Below are 16,347 nucleotides of genomic sequence, written 5' to 3'. Positions count from 1 at the left end.
GTGCTTGTTAATATAAATCTAATGTAAGTTTTATTTGCTTATTATATTGTCTTTTTGAATTGTTCTCGAATAAGCAATCAATGAAAGTTTTCCTCATTAAAAAGAAGTTTCTTTGCCTTCAGTAAATGGCAAACACCTATAAAAATAGGTGTATGGTAAGGAAGTACGGAGGCATCTCAGCCCGGACTGATTAAAAATATCCGAAATACCTGACCAGAAATTCAATAAGTGAAATAAACATGAGTTATGAAGTGTCAAAACTCTTCAGATTAAATGGTCATCCTGAGTTAAAAGCTCACAGTAGGAGGTGAATGTAGGAGATAAATTTACTCCTTCATCAGTACATTATGCAGTACAGCACACACGGCAGTGATCTTGCATGCTCATTGAGGCAAATACCCTCAAAAGGGGAAAGAAATCTGGACTTTAGGATTCCAAATGTCAACCCAATGCGTGCTCTGATTCTAGTGAAATCTAATCTGGACTCCGGTCAGGGTCTGGTCTAATCAAAAAGGTCATGCAGCTATAAGCCTTTTCACCTACAAGAACTCTGACCTGCAACATTCAAACAAGATGAGAAGTCTATGTAAATGCTTGTGAGTTGAACAAAGAGCATCTGAATGTGTGGCACAATGCGGATTGTCTTTCATTTCGTGTCTCATGAACAAAATCTGAACCTGTTGTCCGGAACAATCATCTGAAAATGTGAGAATTAAAAACAAATGTACAGTTTTGGCTGTAAAGGATTCTCATGTCCGTGGAACGACGAAACCAAGGCAGCCATCTTCAACATTCTGTAGAAGTCCCAGGAGATCACAAGAATGATGGCCTGCATTGCTATGATCACAAGAACCCAATATCCAAGAGTAGCAGCAGTGCAGATTATCACTAATAATCACTGTTAATAATTTATTGAACCCATGAGCAGTGAAATTTTATTAGACATCTGTGAGATTTAGAGATTGCTGCTTGTAATCAGAGTCCCCTCCGAAAATATTGGAACAGCAAGAACAGTTACATTCTTTTGCTGTAGCCCAAAGTGTTCTGTATCAAGTACAGCAAACGTGTGTTGGAATAAAATAGGCTTTATTGACTACAGATTAGCTGTCACAGAAGTCACTGGTCATGGTTCAGATCCAGGGAGCTTTAATTTCAATTCAAGTTTTTTCAATTCAAGCTTATTTGTATAGCGCTTTTTACAATGGACATTGTCTCAAAGCAGCTTTACAGAACATAAACATAGGACAGAAGATAAACATAAGGAGTAGTATAAAGAATTAATATAATAAAAATTCTAAATATATATAGTTCACAGTGTGTATGTATATGTATTTATCCCCAATGAGCAAGTCTGAGGTGACTCAGGCAGAAGTGGCAAGGAAAAACTCCCTTAGATTGGTAAAGGAAGAAACCTTGAGAGGAACCAGACTCAAGGGGAACCCATCCTCATATGGGTGACACTAGATGGTGTGGTTACAATATACAGTCAGGCAAGTGTTGTATTGGTGTAGGGATCACATGGAGTTCAGATCTCCTCTTAGTATCACAGAGTCCAACTGGAGCTGGTAGATCTGTAGATGTCTCAGGATTCTCACAGAGTCGGCCTCGTCTCAGCGGAGGTCCAAAAAATACATCGCACGAAAGACGATCGGAGCTGGTACAATGTCTGGGTGTCTCGGCATGGGTAGACAAAAAAGAAGAGCAGTGCAGAGGGATTAACATATCTGCTGTTCATAAAAATGTGCAAGTATAGTGTAATAGTGCGCAATATTATGGGATGTGTTATGTGTACGCCTGACTAAAGAGATGAGTTTTTAATCTACATTTAAACTGGGAAAGTGTGTCTGAGCCCCGAACACTATCAGGAAGACTGTTAAAGTTTGGGAGCTAAATAAGAAAACGCTCTACCACCTTTAGTAGACTTAGATATTCTGGGAACTACCAGAATTCCTGAGTTTTGTGATCTCAGAGAGCGTGAAGGATTGTAACGTGTAATAATTAACATTCAGAGAAAACTATCAGTGATTCACACACTTTGAATATAAGTACAGCTATTATAGAAAGTAATTACATACAGTATGTAATCAACAATTTCACAAATTCACAAAATCCTGGTTGGATATCTGAACTGCTATTTGGTGAACATGAGTAAAGCAGCATTTTCTTTTCTGAGGCTAGAACGCTGATTGTGTCGACCCTCTTTTTTAAACGGAAAACTTTAAAACACATCTGAGATCCCTGTTAAAGAGTTTTAGTACCAGAAATCACGCTTTTTTTGTGGATGTAATGCTGAATTTGTCTAGTGTATATCATTACATCTCACTATAACACAACACAAAAGGTGAAAACGGGGAAAAAAAATCAATCACACAATTCATCAAGTAAAAACCAATTTCCAGTAATGACCAAAACCTGCTGCAGTGTCACAGCATCACTCAAAAGTATTGGAAATTTCTAATGTGAGACATTACAGTGAAACGGTGCTGCAGTATTTGTTTATATCTACACAATACCCGATGAAGTTTCTACCCAGATACTGCAGGTTTATCGGTTAAAGAATTTTAGGTTCATTTTAATGAATTTCTGTATTTCAGTTCTTTGCAATGCATCGAACATGCTGGAGTTTTTTTTTTTTTTTTTACTATCGTTTCTGCTAAGAACAGCAAAACATTTCATAGAAACCCTGTTTAATGGCATTCACTGATGCATGACCAGAGGGAAATCTACGAATGAAGGCATGAATAGTGAGTACTGCCAAGACTATTTTTCTTACTGCTTGGCAAAATGTAGCTTGGCTGAAAGTCTCAGAATCACACACAGAATACAAAAATCCTCAACTGAGGAAATAAAAGGTACTAAATGGATGTCACAGGGGTGGTGCCCTGAAGGATACATATTTTAGTGTAGTGTAGTATATCTTTAGGGTAAATGTAGACTGCACTAGTGTGTATTAATAATTAGCTACTGTCATGTAATTAATTTTAAAAATGATTATTTCAAGGATTCTTTAAGTAGCACAGTACATGCAGGTAACGGAACAGAACAGAACAGATGCATGACTTATATTAACGATAACATTTTTTGTTGTCAAGGACACACACATTTACGTTTCAACAGGATGATTAATTTGTCGAATATTTTTTTTTCTCCTAAAATGATGTGAGGCAAAAATAAATGATATCAAAGAGCTGATAAAAAGATCTGTCAGCAATAAAATATACAGCAAAAAACAAAACAGAAAAAAAAAACTAGAAAGAACCACAGCTAAACACATTTTAATTAAAAATATATTAAAAAAAAAAAATAAAGGTCATGTGATTTTAAACCATTATTAATAACAGTTAAAAAATCATATGTTTATTGATAGTTTTGGATACTGTAGATCATCTTATATACTGTAGGTAGGTCTGTGTAAATGAGTTGTTACTATGGAAACAATAACCAATTAGAAAGAGTGCATTAATATAATCGATAGAATAATTAATAATTATTCATTTATAATCAATTATTAACCATTTGACTAACCAGAATCAATAATTTTGTGGTATTATTATATTTTTATATATAATTTTCAGTGTCGTTGTTACTTCATGTTACTTAAAGGTGAGGTCTCCGATGTTTGAAAGCCAATGTTGACATATAAAATCACCAAAACAAACACTCCTGTAACCCAAATGGGTCCCACCCCTGTATTGATAGCTCCGCCCACACATACATACGTAACCCAGGTAACTAATGGAAAGAAATGTGTCTTTATGTGCGCACTGAACACTCTCTCCGCCCATATTGACAAGACACGCCCCTTTCTGCTCATTGGCTACACGTTAGTTTTGTTTTTGTTTTGTTTGGCGGCCCAACGCAGTTTTCTGAAGCATTTCTCCAACAACGGAGACCCCACCTTTAAGGGTTACATAACATGTTTAGTAACTAGTTCACTTAGTGATGCCAAAATGACACAAAGGCTGTTCTTGTTAAAGCTATTTTAAAATCTCAAAAATCTAGGCTATGTCCCAAACCACATACTGTATTACAACACAGTAGACCTCAGTATAAGATTTCTCACAGTCGTAAGATCATATTGAGGTTTTGATGTTTGGATGTAAAAGTCAACCTGCTTTCTGCTTCCTTCTTTACATAAAGAAAAATAAATCGTGGCCACAATCATAATGCATTATTTACAAGATAATTCAGAAACAAATTGATCCGCTAAGTTACAGTGAGTTATTTTTCGTTCTGTCAGGAAGAAACAACCCATCAGGGTGCCAGTAGACTTGATGGAGTAAAGAATGAGCGCATATATGATGTGGTAAAGGTGTATTTTGTGAAAGTCTAGACTCAATCTTTATACTCTTGTGAGCCTTGGCAAACACTGGAGCTGTTTTTTTTCTTCTTTTTTTCTTCAGTATTGATTTGCAAAAATAATTTCACTCTCCTGTTTATTTCTGGCAAATGCTGCAAGAATACAGGCAAGTTCAGGCAACTCAATATCAGGAAAATGTCCTTGGAAATGTCTAATATCCAGTCTGAAACCTTCAGTCTTAGCAATCATAGGATCTCAGAAATTCGAACACAATGGGACATTTGGAAGCTGAAGCATAACCTTGATGCTCAGTGAAGGATTAGAGTTGACGATTGTTTGGTGATTTCCCTGAATACTGAACCTTCTGTGTCCGGAAACAAGAAAAACGCTAAACTGTGATTAGACGTCCCTTCAGGATGGAGTTGTAGCCTTTAGTCTCTGTAATTAAATTTACCCACACCATTCACTTTACTCATCAATTGTGCTCCATTATCTCAGTGGCTCAACATGTTAGCAGATTTTTGTGTGAGGGATTGCCAAATTTATATGGCAATAAAATCTACTTGGCACACCAACCAGATTATACTGTTGCTCACCATTGAACACAAATTGGACAACAGCTGGCAGATGTTTTACTGTTCCCTCGTGCAACCACACTTCAGACAGGATATTTAGCTCGACTTAGCTCAGTTTTGCATAAAAGTGAAATCGACTAATCACTGTACAACACATGCTGCTGATAAATATCCGAAAAAAAAGTGATGCCTTAAAATTTCATTCATCCTCAGTCAGCACTGCTCAGGGTGGTTCTGGGTCTGGAACAATGGTTTTAAGTCCATTGCAGGGCCACATTAACAGACACACACGCTGACATATTCATTCAAACCCAAGGGCAATTTAGAATAGCTACTCCATGTTTCTGGAGGTGGCAGGAAACCAGAGAACCTAAAGGAAAGCCACAGGAGACCATAGAAAATTTTATACAGACAGGAACTGGGATCCTGAATCTGTCAGGTGACAGAACCGCCCCGTCTACCACGAACCACCAAAACCAATTTGTTAAAAAAAATAATGATAAAAGTTAGTAATCTTCATTTTAATACAGACTTCACAACTAAAAAAAAACATGCAAATTGATATCCTAGCCTGATCGTTACATTAGCCAATTAACACTTTGGCTATTTTATTTATTTATTTTTTTAAATATTCCAGTTTATTCTTAGTAATTTCAGTTTGGCTAAAAGAAGTCACAGCTCAGGAATTAGACGTATGATCTAATTACATCATTAGGTTTATCTTATAGGCAGGGCAAGAAAATAAATATTAGCCCCCTAAGAAATGTTTCCCTGAGTGAATTCTACTTTACAATAATATGGCCTGCATTTCTCCGCTTATATAATCAATCAGAATGATCCGGTCTCATGCAGAACCTGGGGCTCTAGTCTAATCAAACTCTAGTCTAATCAAACTCTAGTCTAATCAAACTCTAGTCTAATCAAACTCTAGTCTAATCAATGGATAGACAGAATAGGATGGTGTTAATCTCGAGCTACAAATGTGGAAGATACGAAGCAAAATATGAGGTTTAAAGGAAGAGCGGATAAATGAGAAAGGGGAGGTAAGAAAGAAAGAAATGAACAACAACAACAACACCAACACCAACAACAACAATAATAATAATAATAATAATAATAATAATAATAATAATAATAAAAGGTGTAACTCAACAGTTGGGCCATTTTAAATCCAATATGTTAGACAGAAAAACACACCCCATGCAATGAGTTATAAATAACCCACCATTGGGAAAGTGCCATATCAACCCATAGTCGACTTGCTATTTCATTAGATAAAATGCCTTTATTTTTAAATCCATGTCAAAGTCTATTTCACGCCATAATAAGATGATATAATCATGTGGAAATAATGTACAAATGATCCATACATAAAGTTGTTTTGTTCTCTTCTGCAAATGATTAATCCAGCCCAATCTGGCAACCCGGGAGCCTTGGCTGAGGCAGTGTTGGGCTCCTCGGCTGGAGGAGACGCTGCGCTCAGGACACGCGTGATGCGCTCCGGATGAATGGAGGTGAGCTGAGACACGTTGCAGTGTTTTCACCACAGGGAGCAATCTGATCGATCCTCTCACACTTTGTTGAGCGCACACACGTGAATGTAATCCGCTCAGAGCATTTACGCGTTGGAGAGACGGATTTTTCACGCCTCGGTTCACGTGCTCGTGTTCAAACTTTAACGTTGAGGTTGAGATGGATACAGAAGACGGACACTTCACCTGACCGCATCAACATGTAGCATGGGTCTATTTTTACCCTCCCTATAAAGGCATGATGTCTTCAGGGAAGATCTGGTGAGACAGATAATGATTCATACTCGTCGTGAGAACAGTCCCCTGTCTTTATCATGAACGATAAACCCAATAAACTGTTGTTCATCCCGGTCTTGGCTGTGCTTTTCGTGATGATTGGCTATCAGTACATCTGTCCAGCAGGCAGCCAGTCGTGCCATTTGCGGAACGGCGGCGATCCGAGAGCGCGACACGCGGCTGTAACGGACGAGGCGCCGCACGTGGAGCGCGAACTGGCGCAAGACGCAGCGTCCAAGTGCAACTTCAGCGAGCGCGAGCTGGCGCGCCGCGTCGACTTCGACATGAAGGGTGACGACGTGCTTGTGTTCCTGCACATCCAGAAGACCGGCGGCACCACATTCGGGCGGCACTTAGTGCGCAACATGCGCCTGGAGCGGCCGTGCGACTGCCAGACGGGCCAGAAGAAGTGCGCGTGCCGGCGTCCGGGACGTGACGAGTCGTGGCTCTTTTCACGTTTCTCCACGGGCTGGAGCTGCGGCCTGCACGCTGACTGGACCGAGCTCACTAACTGTGTGCCAGCCGTTATGGACAAGAAGCGCGCTCCGAAGCGGAAAAAGTAAGCCTGGCGGACACGGGTGTGTGTAAGCGCGCGTGAGTGCGTGCGTGCGTCTGTCGGTCAGTATGTATGTGTGTGTGTGTGTCTGTGTGTGTCTCTGTGTGTGTGTGTCTGCGGGAGAGAATGATGTCAAGTCGAAATCAGCTCGCAGATTCAGCCTATACACATCGGAACTACATTTTGGACAGAATTCCTTGCTTTGTTAAATAATGGTGTAAATAAATAAATACGAACTCCTCACTCATAGGCATCAATATTTCTGGTCCAAAGCAGGTCTGAGAAGGAAGCAGTTATGCCAAGAAAAGTTAAGAAACTCAGGAGATGAGTCATAGCCAAAGCGGGTCGGGTTGACAGTAGAAGATATAAATAGACAGGGTGATTTTTTTCTTCTTCTCAGGCCAAAAATGTACAATTGGACTACAGCTATTTGGTCTGTTCCCTATTCTTTCTGCTTATAAAAGTGATGGATGAAGATTTTGTGTAATTTCGATGCTATCATTTCCCCCCCTAAAATTACAGTATAACTGGGACGGTAATGTGGAGTCAAAGCTCTCCAAGGCACTAAACAATTTCCCCCTTTTTCTTCAGATACTAACCGCAGGCTGCTAAATACTGATTGATGCATCTTTGATAATTTCAGTAAATTATTTCTCAGCAGGTAGCTTTGATCCCTCACAGGGCCAGAGCTCATCTTACTGTGTGTGGAGTTTCTGTGCATGTTCTCCTTGTTCATGTCCATGCAGGTTTCTTCTGGGTTCTCCGGTATTCTCCCACACCCCAAAAAATGTCAGTAAGTGTTTTGGCTGTGTTAAATTGCCCCTTGGTGTGTGTGTGTGTGTGTGTGTTTATGGTGTGTGTGTTTATGAGACACACTCCCATGAAGGGTGTGTCCCTGCCTCACTGCCACTGTTCCCGTGATCAGCATTTACTTTAGTCATACTGCAAACGTCAGCGACTGTTACTCCCTGAATGTTTAATGCATATTTTCATTTTTTTTATATGCACTTCACTCCCTAGTAAATTTCCCACACCAGTAAGCTACCTTTCCCTGTGTAGATGATGGAGAGAACGTGCGGTAATGAACTTTAAATGAGGCATCATAAAGCCAAGCTGAGCTGTGAAGCACACTCGAGTATTCCCATCTATAATTTAGTGCCAGTCTGCATACAGGAGCTATTAAAAGGAGGTTTTAGTTGTTTACTGTGTATAATGAGGGTTTAATGTGTATGGAATGTGCAGATTTTCACATTTATGAGTGTGTGAAGGAAAACCATCTGTTCTGTTCCAGTCCAAAACCCTTCTTGTAACGAGATCTTTTCATGTACGTCTCGCTGATGACATTTGGTTATCCGTGTAGTTTCACTGTGAAAATGCTTTCTGTTGGTTTTCAGCTCTTTAGAGTCGTATTGTGGTTCATAAATGTTTCACCCGCCGCCTTAAGGGGAGCACTGGACTAAAACTAACACTTAAATCATCAGGTAATCCATTAGCGATTGCACAATTCATCAGTTTGACAGGCAAATTCATGGTATAATTATCTGTACTTCTACAACTCAAGTGCACCTAATTTGCCGCTGACAAATTTGAAGAGGATCCATCAAACTAACTATACGAACATAAAAATTGTTCATAACTACTAAGAAGTGTGTTTCCAGATGGGTTTTTTTTTTCATTTCAAATCATGTAATTAGGTTTTAAACTGAGGATTTAGTTACCAGTCGACGCAGTAAAAGCATCGTTGTGAACATGATAAGGTCAGAGGACAAGAACTTTGATCTTTGAAGTTTAAAATATTAATATTTCCTTGTGTCTATGTGAGGAGTACCAGCAGAAATTATTTCTCCTAAGTGCTGAGTCCTGATTGAGGATGAGTCATGGAGGACAAATCTGAAAGACAAAAAAACATTGTGTGACACAAAAGCAGTGAGAAAATACACTCTTATGGCACTTTCACAACTGTTAGCTAAGTGCTAATCAGAAGAGAATCACTTTTTTTGGTTTGGATTCATACTACACATAAATAAACTAGTCAAAAGGGCTGGAAATGGACCCATAAAACATTCACTGGTAGTCTAGAAGCACAGGATAAAAATAAACAAATATTTGAATTCATTTAAAGGTGCGGTGTACGATGTTTGAAAGCCAATGTTGACATTTGAAATCACCAAAACAAACCCGCCCCTAACCCAAATGGGTCCCACCCCTGTATCGATAGCTCCGCCCACACATACATACGTAACCCAGGCGACTAATGGAAAGAGATGTGACTTTATCATAGCTGAAGGGAAGAACAATACGATTGCAGATAAACAAACAAGCAAAAATAACACACAAACATAATCATGTAAAGGACAAAGGCATATATTAGTTCTGTGTAACAAAGCAAAACCAACGTTACTCACCTATCGAGAAGGAAAAAAGCGCCTCGGCGTCCCATCGCAGGCCTTCCTGCTCCTTCAGTTCTCTCCAGCGCTGGAAAGCTGATCCTATATTAACACGTCCTACTTCTTACCTTATCGTAAGTCTTTCTTCTCTTTCTTTCTTTGTTTTTATCCTCCATGTCAATGTTAAAACCGCTTTCTGCTAATGTCACACATGCGCACTGAACACTCTCTCCGCCCATATTGACAAGACACGCCCCTTTCTGCTCATTGGCTACACGTTAGCTTTGTTTTTGTTTTGTTTGGCGGTTCGACGCAGTTTTCTGAAGCATTTCGCAAACAACGGAGACCCCACCTTTAAGTGCATGTAGAAATGACTAAAAGCAGAAAGCATAGCTGGTGCTAAATAAATGATTAGATAATTAAAGTATTGTCTGCATTATATCCAGCGTTTACATTATAATTTTTATCCATACAGAATTCTTTCAGGGTTTCTCCAGAGAGCCACTGTGAAGATTGTTCCATGAAACCATTTCCCCCCCCTGAAACTACAGGATATGTGAAAAATGTCCCTGTGTCTACTGTAATTACGGCTCTGAGAGTCGTTTTTCAAGCTCGATTTTTTTATATCGTTTGGCTTCCCGTTATTCGCTGCCAAACAAACGCTTTAATTAGCATCTTAGCTGAAAACTAACCCGACGGGTTACAAGTTGTAGTCGGTAATAGTCCTAAAGTCAACCTGTTATGAGTAGAATGGTAAAGATCAACAGACAGATGGAGAGAATGTAGAACTTCCAAGAAGGAGAAATTCCTTATTTGAAGATGAAAAATCGACCTGAGCCCCAAACAGCAAGGCTACAGACGTATAATTTATATCTGCAGCACCAAGTAGTTCCTTCCTCTGGGAGAGTGCGACATACTCCCCTTTGCCAAGTGCAACATTAATTCATTTCTCTCTCTCTCTCTCTCTCTCTCTCTCTCTCTCTCTCTCTCTCTTTCTACTTATACCTGTGTGCCTCCTTTTGCATTTTCCCAAATGTCTTTCCGCCTTCATCCAAGCCTGTCAAAATCAAATAAATCCCTTTTGACAATAAGCAAGGATTGCACGGCGCCATAAGTGGTGACTTTTGTGATGAAATTTTTATTCTTCTTTTCATTCATCTGTAAGTGGCCATCCCAAGACATCTCTCCTGTAACATTTTGTAACCCATCTTTTGTACTTTTGCTTTCAATTATACACAGATGGCACATTCAGTTGGTTATACATGATTTCCATGAAGCACAGTGTTGCGTAATGTTCTCAGAGGAAAAAGGATCAAGGATTTCTACCTGAGTGCTCGTCGCTGTGTGTCCTGAGTGGTTGTCTCGGCACTGTGAGGTGGCGCTGATGGGGAGTGCAGCACAGTGCAGCGCAGCGCAGACTGTCTTGCATGGCTTGGCCTTTTCAGAGCAGCCAGAGCAAGAAACAGGAGCCAGAAAGGTCAGTCGTGTCAGAGCAGATCAGCAGGCAGTCATACAGCAGAGAGCGAGACACAAAGGCTTTGCTCATGTCTGCCGGGCCCGAGGGAGAGTCCTTCCCTTGCTCTGTCTCTCACAGTTTCTTCTCTGGAGAGCAATACGGGTAATATATGAGTGAGACATGACCATGATTGACCATTGCCAGGACTCATCATGAGTCCCAGTCTAATATATTAAACAGAAAGACAAGATGATGACTCTTCATCTTTTTTACTGCATTACAATTAGCCACCTAATATAAGGAGGTATTTCCTCTCCAAGCAATTTAGCTCTCAGTCTTACTGTACTGTATGTATACATCATTTCCTTGCTACCTCCGCAATGCAGGCGTGATCCTATTGCCTGGTTATGTTATTATGAGCAAATGGCACTGTTATTTCAGCTGTCACACAAAAAGTCGAATAATCGTAAGGGATTGTTGTAACTAAATTAAAATTAATCATGCAAAGCATAGACAACTGGCTCTAAATCCTGATATCCGCATGGAATACCTCATTTATCTCCTGGCAGTGCTGTGCTAGGAGCCCTTGCCCTTTTAGCACTAATTAAATCTGTCATGTCCCCTGGTATGTATAGGAATACAAAATGTATTTCTGGTCAGCCTCAAACGAAAAGTCTGCCAAAGTGAGGCTTAATTAACAAGACCAAACCCTTGTTGGTTGGGTGACCCATACGGTATACGGTTTTTAGGAGGAAACCAACAATTTCATCTTATCTTTAACACTTGTATCAGACATCTGCTCTGATTTACATTGCCTCCAGAAAGTATTCACCCCATGACTATGTTCTCCTTTAAAGATTATTTCCTGTTCAATTTGAAGTGTCTCTCTAAAGAAATGAAAAATAATAAATATTTTATCGCACAAATGTTTGTCATGGCCATTCCTAAATAAAGTCTTAGTTTTTCCAAAAAAAAAAAAAAAGGTTGTGCCCAGTCCTTATCGTCCTGTTGAAACACTCACTCACTTATTCATCTTCTACCGCTTATCCGAACTACCTCAGCTCACGGGGAGCCTGTGCCTATCTCAGGCGTCATCGGGCATCAAGGCAGGATACACCCTGGACGGAGTGCCAACCCATCACCGGGCACACACACACACTCTCATTCACTCACACAATCAGACACTACGGACAATTTTCCAGAGATGCCAATCAACCTACCATGCATGTCTTTGGACCGGGGGAGGAAACCGGAGTACCCGGAGGAAACCCCCAAGGCACGGGGAGAACATGCAAACTCCACACACACAAGGTGGAGGCGGGAATCGAACCCCCAACCCTGGAGGTGTGAGGCGAACGTGCTAACCACTAAGCCACCGTGACCCCCGTTGAAACATACTTTATATTTTCACCCTAAATGCAGATGTCTGGCTGACTGAAACAGGTTCTTGTGCAATATTTTCCTCCATCCGTATCGCATGACAGATCGCTATAGAGCGTGATGTTACAACCTGAAACAGAAGAATGGTGTAAATAATCCAAACATCATGCTTTGGCTTAACTTCAGTCTTATCAGACTTCAAAATCCGACTTGCTCTCATGGCCTTTCTCAGAAGACGTCACTCACATAGACGTCAGATCCCTGAACTGCTCGGGTTATTCTTGAGAACTTCTCTGGTTCTCCTGTTTCTGTCCTGAAGATCTGCATATGCACATCTTTCTCTAACTGAACCACTGACATGAAATTTACCTCAGGTTCAAAAATAATGATCATACTGTTGTCAAATTGTTCAAATCTATTTATTAACTATCAAATCTCAGCAGCTTGCTGAATACTTATAGACTTAGTGTTTATGCACCTGCATCTCAATAAGAGCATATTTTATGTCATTTGTGCTGAAATGATGCTTATTTTGATATTACAAGTCATTCTACACAATTTTTGAAGAATAAGTCCCAGTGTTTGATTGACGAGTATTTGATACTGTTTTTTTTATAGTTTAGTTAGTCCATCTTTTCCAGAAACAATACTGCTCTTAGACAGAAACCTTCAACCTGCAGAGACCATGAGAACGACTTCCAGAACATTGTGTTTAACAGTCTGTTTCCCCGCTAAAGCGCGAACGGTTTTTGCGCCCGCCGCCGGCTCGTTGTCGGCCTCGACAAACACTGACAATCAGAACACAAGTAAATCCACAAGCTCCCTATTTCAGACAATCACAGTAATGAGCAACATTCAGCAGAAGCCATGGTCCATTATTACTCTTATTGAGCGAGTGATGACATGCTCCTGGCACAGTAATACCCCTGCGTCATATTTTATTCATTATACTCAACACAGAGACCTCTGCAATTACTGTCTGGCTCTATGTCTGTGTAGCCTTCGATCAGATCTCAGCCTGCCCCTTCATTTCATTCCTAGTTATGAAATGTTATAAAATTTTTCTTCGTGACTTTCTTTGTATATACACTAAGGCTGTAATATAAACCACATTCGCAGCCTAATTTCATTTCATCTTCTTCACGCATCTGTTTCTTCTTCATCCTCGTGCTCGTCTTATACCCGTGACCGTTCGATATACAGTAAAGTGCCGTTCAAACGCGAGCTTTCTCATCTGCTCACGATGTTCAATAGAAGATCATAAACATAGCTCCGGTAGATTCCCCTCTGCACTTGAATGTGAGGGATTTACAGCTGCGAGGCCTTGGCTGAACCCCTACAATATCTCAACATTATGAGATCCTTATTAGGTGTTGGGGCTGAGTATGCCCTTGTGAGCTGGATGCAGTAGGATCTAGAGATTGCTTTTCATGTATCATTAATCCAACTCGTCATTGCTGCTGTGGCAAAGCTGTTATCCAGTTGGTGTGATAATTAAGTGCTACCTGCGAGGCAGCGTTGTTACTGTACGTCGCTCAAACAATCGCTCCCTTCCTCACAAAGCAAGTCAGTAGGGGATTAATATGTGGGTTAAAAACCCCCTAATTTCAGTTAATTTTGTGAACAAAATGAGATGTGACAAAACTGTTCATTTAACCAAGTGCGTCGATTCCATATCGACTCATTCTTTTGCTACTCCAGTTAGTTCAGTTGTACGGCGCTTTTTACAACTGACGTCGTCTCAAAGCTGCTTTACAGAACATGAACATAGAACAAAAGGTTATTATTCATTCATTCATCTTCTACCGCTTATCCGAACTACCTCGGGTCACGGGGAGCCTGTGCCTATCTCAGGCGTCATCGGGCATCAAGGCAGGATTCACCCTGGACGGAGTGCCAACCCATCGCAGGGCACACACACACACACACACACACACACACTCTCATTCACTCACACAATCACACACTACGGACAATTTTCCAGAGATGCCAATCAACCTACCATGCATGTCTTTGGACCGGGGGAGGAAACCGGAGTACCCGGAGGAAACCCCCGAGGCACGGGGAGAACATGCAAACTCCACACACACAAGGTGGAGGCGGGAATCGAACCCTGACCCTGGAGGTGTGAGGCGAACGTGCTAACCACTAAGACACCGTGCCCCCCCAAAAGGTTATTATAAAAAATAATATAAAGATTAATATAATACAAAATTCAAGATTAATATTAGATAGATTTAGTTCACAATGTGTATGTATTTATCCCCAATGAACAAGTCTGAGGTGACTCAGGTGACTGTGGGGAGGAAAAACTCCCTTAGATGGTAAAGGAAGGAACCTTGAGAGGAACCAGACTCAAAGGGGAACCTCATCCTCATCTGGGTGACACTGGTGGGTGTGATTATAAATATACAGTCTGATAAATGTTGTGTTGGTGTAAAAGATCACATGGAGTTCAGATCTTTTTACCGTAGCAGAGTCTAACTGTAGTAAAGTGAGTTTTTCCTCAGCGTTCATCGTGGTGTTTTCACTCCTGACTAATACTTTTGTTTGCAATCTGTTTGACATTGTTGACATATTTTTCCCAGCGGATGTTCAAGTTTTATGGAAATGCGCTCGCTTTATTTTGCTCGGATTTTACTCACTAGCAGATTTCCCTCCTGTCATTATTCATGGACTAAATTAAGTTACTTTTCTTGAGATATTAAAACTTGCTGATCTCATTTTCCTAAAGAAAAAAAAACCCTTAATAATAATATGAGACTCACAGTGAAAAAGCCACTCAGGCTAATGATGCAGGGTTTGCCAGAGCTTTTCACACAGCACTTCTGACACCGCTGTCAAGACTTGCTGCTCTGGCAAATATCTTCAGTAATCTGATTCAGCTCTGCTTGCATTTTTACTTGGATGATTTGGGATCATGGCTGAAAAATTAGTTCTCAGGAAATAAGCTTTTGTAAAATTAATGGAAAAAAATATCGCTTTCGCGTGTATTATCGCCCATTAGTATGTTTGTTCTCCATAAGCGTGTATGGGTATGTGTTGTATGTTCTCCACATGCTTCAGATGTTTTCTCCCTTAGTGGCAAGGAAAAACTCCTTTAAATGGAAAAGGAAGAAACCTTGAGAGGAACCAGGAACCTCATCTTCATTTTGGTGACACTGGATTATTGGTGTGATTATTAACTGTTATGAACACCGGAGATGTTTATATGTTGCCTTCAAAGACCACATGGATTTGGCATCTTGTCTTTAAAAGTCTGAATCCTCATGTAATACTGTAGGCTCCAGGTTCCCGGCACCCTGTGTAGAATAAATAGTTCATTATTACCTGCTTATATACTGTACCACAATACTTTACCGACGTCTCGTTATACTCTCTCTCAGTTCTCTCTCTTTCTCTGCTCTACGTCTTCTTGTCTTCCCTGTCAGTGACTCCATTCAGCCACGTTTGCCTGCAGCTACGATAAATAAAAGTCTGTGTAAAATTGTGTTAATCCAAAGTGCCATTATTGATTGAACGGAAGAATGAAGCTCTTGTTACTGTGAGGCACAAAAGTATAAAAAGGCAGCTAGATTTGTCTGTTTTGTGTGATTCTACTATCCACATGAAATAAACTCTGCCCACAGTTTCCTTTTCATCAATCACCTGCCCCATGCTGGGGTAACAGCTGGTCCTGTGAAGCTTCTGGTCCTGCGCCGTGAGGGTCGAACTCCGGTCTTCCTAATGATATTCCTTCAAACGTTGTTGTCTAACACGGTGCTTTATAATCTCCCACAGGTGTTCACTTTGATTGAGATCTGGTGACTGTGAAGGCGGTAGTGAAGGATTTCCATCATTTTGTTAATGATTACAGATGAAATGAAAAGGTGTCTCTGTTATGCT

The 16,347-nt window shown here is 40.4% G+C and overlaps 1 protein-coding gene across 1 annotated transcript in view; it reads left to right on the top strand.

Moving 5' to 3' along the window:
• Nucleotides 1-6,306: 6,306 nt before the first annotated feature.
• Nucleotides 6,307-16,347, top strand: part of hs6st3b (heparan sulfate 6-O-sulfotransferase 3b) — a 53,651-nt gene continuing 43,610 nt past the window's right edge. The window contains exon 1 of the mRNA XM_060875676.1: nucleotides 6,307-7,242. Within this exon, the coding sequence (XP_060731659.1) occupies nucleotides 6,722-7,242 (521 nt within the window). The 5' untranslated portion in view covers nucleotides 6,307-6,721. The remainder of the gene's footprint in view (nucleotides 7,243-16,347) is intronic.

Source organism: Tachysurus vachellii, chromosome 8, assembly GCF_030014155.1.
Source record: "Tachysurus vachellii isolate PV-2020 chromosome 8, HZAU_Pvac_v1, whole genome shotgun sequence".
NCBI classification, from domain to species: domain Eukaryota; kingdom Metazoa; phylum Chordata; class Actinopteri; order Siluriformes; family Bagridae; genus Tachysurus; species Tachysurus vachellii.
This window is presented reverse-complemented; position numbering and strand designations above follow the sequence as displayed.